This window comes from Staurois parvus, unplaced genomic scaffold (genome assembly GCF_062004578.1).
Source record: "Staurois parvus isolate SC_StPar_1 unplaced genomic scaffold, SC_StPar_1.0 ptg000147l, whole genome shotgun sequence".
NCBI classification, from domain to species: domain Eukaryota; kingdom Metazoa; phylum Chordata; class Amphibia; order Anura; family Ranidae; genus Staurois; species Staurois parvus.
In genome coordinates this window covers 6,637,935-6,645,000 of record NW_028317943.1, presented here as the reverse complement: position 1 = coordinate 6,645,000, position 7,066 = coordinate 6,637,935, and the positions used below count along the sequence as shown (strand labels likewise).

General features: G+C 37.3%; 1 protein-coding gene across 1 annotated transcript in view; it reads left to right on the top strand.

Moving 5' to 3' along the window:
- ADAMTS20 (ADAM metallopeptidase with thrombospondin type 1 motif 20) overlaps positions 1 to 7,066 on the top strand; it is a 298,171-nt gene that overhangs the window by 168,198 nt on the left and 122,907 nt on the right. Inside the window, exons 18-20 of the mRNA XM_089674002.1 lie at positions 2,261 to 2,390; positions 4,156 to 4,282; positions 6,087 to 6,297. Of these exons, the coding sequence (XP_089530128.1) occupies positions 2,261 to 2,390; positions 4,156 to 4,282; positions 6,087 to 6,297 (468 nt within the window). The remainder of the gene's footprint in view (positions 1 to 2,260; positions 2,391 to 4,155; positions 4,283 to 6,086; positions 6,298 to 7,066) is intronic.

Sequence of the window (7,066 nt, the reverse complement as noted above, 5' to 3'; positions counted from 1 at the left end):
CAATGAGTGGCCATTCACTCACCTTCTTCCTTGACCCAAATATCATATAGGTCATAAGCATTATAAACGTTGGTGAATCTTTTGCTTGTGCACCGCTATCCCTTAGTAGCTATTTCCTTGCTACTGGCCCTTTAACCACTTGCCTCCTGAGGATTTACCCCCTTCCTGACCAGGCCATTTTTTGCGTTATGGTGCTGCTTTACTTTAACTGACAATTGCGCAGTTATGCAATGCTGCACCCAAATTAAATTTCCGGCCTTTTTTTCCCCCACAAATTGAGCTTTCTTTCAGTGGTATTTGATCACCTGTGCATTTTAAATTTGTAAATGAATTGGTTTATGTGAAAGTTATAGCGTTTACAAATGACGGTATATATACTGAAATTTTTTTTTAATTTTAAATTTTTACTAGTAATGGCAGTGATCAGCAACTTATTGCGGGACTGTGGCGGGCATTCTGACACTGGGGGTAACCGACTTGGTGTCACTGACATCCCCAGTGACACCAATACAGTGATTAGTACTAAAAAAAAAGCACTGACACTGTACTATTGGCACTAGGCAGGAAGGAGTTAACATGAGGGGCGATCAAAGGGTTAACTGTGTACTGTTTTACTTGTGTCTGTGTCCCTGTGCTTCACTGTAAGCATAGCCATCCAAAGCAGTGTGCAGGAGCTTACAGGGAGGTGAATTGTTTTGTTTACAAACAGTTTTCCTCCCCTTCGTAGATGCTTGGCAATTACCGGGACCTGGTGATTGACAGCTGCGGCCGTGAATTTCCCTACCCGGAAATGCAAAATCACATATATATATACAGGGGTGGACTGACCATTTGGAAACTTGGGCACTGCCCAAGGGCCCAGGGTCAGTAGAGGGCCCCATGAGATGCCCCTGGTACCTTTTTCATAGGCTTTTTTGAGTTTGGGCAAGGACACAGGGGCCCCATGATCCTCTATTGCCCGGGGGCCCCATCAGTTGCCAGTCCGCCCCTGTATATATATATATATATATATATATATATATATGTGTGATTTTGTGCACTTGTGCCGCTCTGTAGCAGTATTTCTGCTATAGGGCGGTCGGGAAGCTGTTAAGAGACTAGATTTCAGCTTCCCACCGAGATGGTAAATGCTTAGGGCAAAAGAGGACAAATCATAGTGCAACCCCATAAAAACAATTTCCTTTATTAACCACGTCAAGTCTGGACACTTTCAACCCCTTCCTGTCCAGGCCAATTTTCAGCTTTCAGTGCTATCACACTTTGAATGACAATGTGCTGTCATGCAACACTGTACCCACTGGGATTTTTTTTTTTTTGCTATATAAATGAAAAAGTCCAAACATTTTGAAAAAAAAGTGTTTTCTTATAAAATTTTGAAAATAAATAATCTTTCTTCATAAATCTTGGCCAAAATGTATTCATCTATCTTTTTAGCAAAAAAAACCCCAAATTAGCTTATAACCAAAAATTATAATTTTCCCAAAAATGTTATTACATTTTTATTTTATTTTTGTATATTATTATTTATGTTTTTTTTAACATACTGTCACCCTAGCAGTACAGTGTCACCATAGTGATGAAGTGGTGATGAAGATTTTTTTTTTACACTGCTGGCTTTTACACCCATAAAGGCTGTAAAAGCAATCATTTCTTCTTCTTTCTGGCTGCATTCTTGCAGCCATTAAGAAATACTGTGAGAGCTGTGATTGGTCACAGCTTGTCACATGGTACAAGGCTTGTACCATGTGACCTCTGTGATCATTCACAGATTTCACTAGTAGTAAGCAATGATGTCAGCAAGTGATTGGCAATCAGTGATCACATGATCGAGACCTCACACAGAGGTCCCGTACAGCGATCGGTGTTCCGCGGGCACTGGCATTGAAGCGGGAGGACGTTTATGCACTGCACCCGCTCCTGCACTGCTCCCGTCTGGCCTTTTATGTATATGGGCCGGACGGGAAGTGGTTAAGCTATTAAAATCCACTCACAAAGTGCCAAACAGTAATTCCAATGACAAAAATGGTTCCTCTTACCATACTTCCTGGTTTGCACAATACCGGAAGTGACGTCACTAGGCTCCACCAGTTTAGATGTTCATTTATTTTTGTGATTTGTGTACATGATATGCATTAGACTTTATTTAAAAGCAGCATGCTTTCTCCTTAGCTTTCAGGACCAAATTAAGTTATTTTCTTATTTTGTTACAAGTACTTGTTTTAAGGATAATAAATATTGCTGGTCCATGTTTGTTTTTCAGATCTTATGTGTTGGGAATTTATACAATCCTGATGTACGGTACACTTTTAATATTCCCATTGAAGATAAAAGTAACCAATTTTCTTGGGATTGGTATGGACCTTGGCAACCCTGCAATAACATATGCCAAGGTACTGATATCAAGCTCCTCTTTGAAGCAAATTTCTGTTTTGTAACAATTCTGTTTTGTAATTTAAACATGTTTAGGCACAAATTAAAATATTAAATTGAAGATATACTTAAATCTTGTAATGCATGCCATAAAATGTAAATGTTTACTAGTTCATAATTTGTGACATGAAAATAGAGGTCTTTATTGGTAATGTCTACGATAATGATCTAGAACTTCTAAAACGCTGTTGCTATGTAAATGCTGACGTTTTACATACACCTATATCAATTTTTATAACTTATAGATATGTAAAAAGTAGGTTCTTAGACCAATGAGCTAATTTACTAAATGATTTGAGAATGTTAATGCAATAAAATGTAAGAAGATTCACTTTGTTATCCAATTATGTGAAGAGGAAATCCCTGTTTACTTATTTTATCTGCACATGATTGGATAACTGAAGTGGTTAATTACAGATTTTATCATGTGAGTATTTGTAAATCAGTTAGCCTCCATAAGCCTGAGTTTTAACTTTTTACCTTATAATATATACTGTGCGCCTTTCTTTTCTACTAATTTATTCATTGACATATGGGATGATATTAATGTTTTTGTGCAAGCCTTGTGCAGTCATAAATCATAAAGTAACTACCTACAGTAGTCTTCAAAATATATACAAATGATTTGGACATATTTAAAAAAAAAATTAAAACGCTCAGTCAGAAAAATAGAGCCGTAAAGCAAATTGTGCTGTCTCTTTAGCTAAGTTGTCATGGATTGCAAAAATTGTATGTACAATATTATTAAATAATTTTTTTTTATACAGAATTGAGTAAAGTGGGGTTAAGCTTTAAGCAATAAAAATTAAATAATCTCAAGGCCATTAAAATGTCCTTTTTAATATTTTTATAGATTAATTTATTTGTTAAAGCAAAAACCAAGCCTTGTATATGTTAATATTTCTATCAATATATTTTTTATAATCTTATTATACAAACTTAATGTACATTATTTTTTAAGCATGATCCAAATCACTCCAATATATAAACATACTATAGGTGAAGCACCAAATACCAATTTAATATACATGGTTTCAGAAAATAAAGGAGGCACTTACTTTATGATTTTTTACCCTATAAGATCTGTGCAAAAACATTTATGTCATTCAGTTGTATGAGAAAGGTTTGTTCCCTTTTGAGGTCACAGTAAGGGATAGAAGGAACACATGTTTTTTTCTACTAATATAATTTGTTTATTGTTGTTTTTGCTTTTTCCATATCAAAATGGAGCCTGTACATAACACACTGCAAAATCTATAATACACTGTGCTGCAGTAAATGCAGCATAATATCCTGAAATAGGGTTGTTTACAACCCCCACGCTCTTGATTCCTATGTCACATCCTTGTGACACAAAACTGTTATTGCAGTCTCTGTACAGAATTTAGAGGTTAGTGCATACTGTTCTTCATAGAACTATCCCCAGAAATTACAGCAACAAGTATTTTACATTTTAAAGCAGACATTGGAGTACAGTGTAAGATCTGCTTATAATGTCTGGGCCTCCTCCCACTGTAAACATCACTAACTCTGAGTATGTACAAAAGGAACCTGAAGAAGAAGAAATTAAGAATTATCTGATACCTTTCCTCTGTCTTCCACATCAATGGATATGATGTCACTGTCCATATAGGAAGATTTCTTGAAATTGCAGAGCAGTTGAAATCCCAAAAGAAGATACCCATTTTAAATATACATATTTAATTTAATATATTTAACTTTTAGGTGTTCGCAAGAGAAAGGTGACTTGCCTACGTAGAAATGACCACGCTGTTGTTTCTGAGCAGAGATGTGAGAATTTACCTCGCCCAGAATCCATAACCGAGCCATGCAATACAGACTGTCAGTTAAGGTAAATATACATATAGGATACTTGTATACTCCAATAAACCTTCATTATTTCTTCTTGCATTCGTTATCAATGTACAATTAAACTGAATTTTAAATAGTGTCTTGCTAAGTAATTACATTATGCCTGAAAAGTTCAATGCTGAGTAGTCTTGTTTAATATCAATGAGCTAAGCACTATTTATTAGAATAGTAAATCCATAAAAGCATTCAAAATTAATAGTGGAGGGAGAGAGAAACGGTTCACACTTTTTGTGCTGTACCCATGGTATGAGTACTCAGGTTATGAGTAGGTGCTGAGCACAGTTCAAATGCGTCAACCATTTCTTTCTCCCTCCACTGTTAGTTTTGACTGCTTTTATGGATTTACTATTCTAATAAAGATGGTATAAGGACAATCTGTGGAGTGCAGCTAAAATATAAAAATGTCCTCCTGCGCTTTTATGGTAGATACTAAACTTAACTAAAGAGCAGCCAGCATCTAACCTATACCAAATAGGAACAATCGTAAAAATAAATATAAAAGTGATGCAGCGCTATAACTAGTAATAAACACTCAAGAGGTATTAGAAGTGATTTACATAAAGTAAAATACTGAAAAATAGACCTTAACAAACGGGGCAACAGATGACCCAAATCCACATGGGGATATATAAGAGATAGTGACCCCTAGTACCCAAAGGGTACCCAGTGAAGACCAAGTGAGTATCTACAGGAGAAGCCAAGCAAATAGCAAATGCTTTGTGCAAAATGAAGTGTCCACAGTTCATACAAATGCTGTAATTTCCAATACGTGCAGGTGAGTAACCGCACCCTTCAAACGTGATCCCAAGCAGTATGGCTGCAATGGCCTCTTACCTCCACTTCACGACCCCGCAGGGCCACAAAGCAAATATAGATTACCTCTGGATCCCTCAAACTGGTGGCTCCTCAGGTAGGATGGTGCAGGCAGTCATCAAATAGGCAATACCCAACCGGACCAATTGGCAAGTGAAGATATACTCTCCTCAAGTATAAAAGCTCATATGCCTTTCAGTCTGTAGAAATTGTAGTTTCCTAAAATTGTCAAACTTTAATTCAAATGTTACTCCCTTTAGCATGTCAATATGGAGGTGTTCCAAACACGGTTTGCATACAGAATGCTTTCAGAAATCTAATTTCCTGCTTATGGAATTGGCCCTCTGCTGTTCTCCGAAGTCTGTGCTGATTTGTAAATTTCAAGTATCCCACCTCAATGGGAGTTCCATTGTTGGTGAAAAACCCTTCTAGGTTCATCCACACCTAAAGGAATTGGATTGCTTAGCAAACTATTACCCAATTTTGCTTCTCCAGTTTTGTTTTGTTTTTTTTTCCCTTTTAAGTGAATTGCTCTTGTTGATCAAATTGTATAGTACTACAGCTATGTGCTTGGGAAGGATCCTGGATCCTAGTCCTGGCTGTATTTAAGTCCTTGACTCCCCTCCAAGCTGAGCATAAACCCCTCCAGATGCAAGCCTGGACTCTTTTATTCAGTGGACAAATATCAAAATGGGTTTTTGACCAACTTATATTCCATATTCCAAGGTAGTCTGCACAGAGTTTACCGACTTAGTAGAGGTGACTGGCTGAACAGAATTACAAGCCTTTGACCAGTAAAACATTCATTTGTAAAGCATTATCTCCATTAAAAGAGAGTCAGAGAATACAATGATTAGAGTGATGTATCAGTAACTTACTTTAGCACAGGGAGTGGACAGCCTGTATAGTGGTTATATAAATATGCATCAAATAATACTGAGTTGGCTCTGTCTAATGGATTATGTTTACAGGTGGTATGTGATTAGTAAAAGTGAATGTTCATCACAATGTGGACCTGGACATCGATCCTTAGATATACGCTGCATAAAATATTCTTCTGTAAGAGGCTTGACCACTCCAGTAGAAGATAAGTACTGTAACAGCTATCCTAAACCTGCACATCGAGAACCTTGCCATGGGGACTGCCTCTCTGTCAACTGGCGTTATTCGGAATGGTCCCAGGTGTGTGCACAGCAATCATACATGTAATCTGTAACATAAAAAAAGCATAAACCCAGGCTATAGGCCTACGAGGCCTTCACCAGTCCTGAGTCCTTAGTGCTTTTATTTCATAAAACTAAACAAGACAAACATACCAATGTCAGACTTCAATGAACAGTTATATTATAGCAATAACAATTATTATCTTAAATCAAATGAAAAAAATACTGAGTTTAATATATAACGGTATAATAGCTTCCTTCATAAGGCGGGTGCCAAAACAGGTGTTCAACCAGTTTTGCCGGCCACACCCTGCTTTGTCAAAGATCGCCCCATAGGTCCTGGTTGGTCCCCCTTTATGGCAGAAGCTGCGAAGATGTCAACCATATGACCTCGCATGCCGAAGGCAACTCCAACAGCCTTGAACTACCATGCTTTTCCTCCCCAGTTCTGCATACATTACACCATCGTGACCTATGATGTCACAGTGCATGCATGAAATGGTCTGGTGACTCCCAGTCCACATAACCTCTGGGAGAGCAATTCAAGCCAAGTAGTATCTGACGCTACCACCTGTGCCCTCAACTGTGGAGATATACACAAAGATAACCACATCCAAACAACTCAATCCATAAAACACTTCAGTAATGTATACTTTTTCCATGTTTGAATCAGTGAAGTGGTCCACCTTTCATATTAATAATAATTTGTAATAATCATGAGATAAATAGTTCCCAGGGCTTAAAGGATGTGAATGTATTATTTTTGCCCAAAGGAGCCTGGAAAGCAT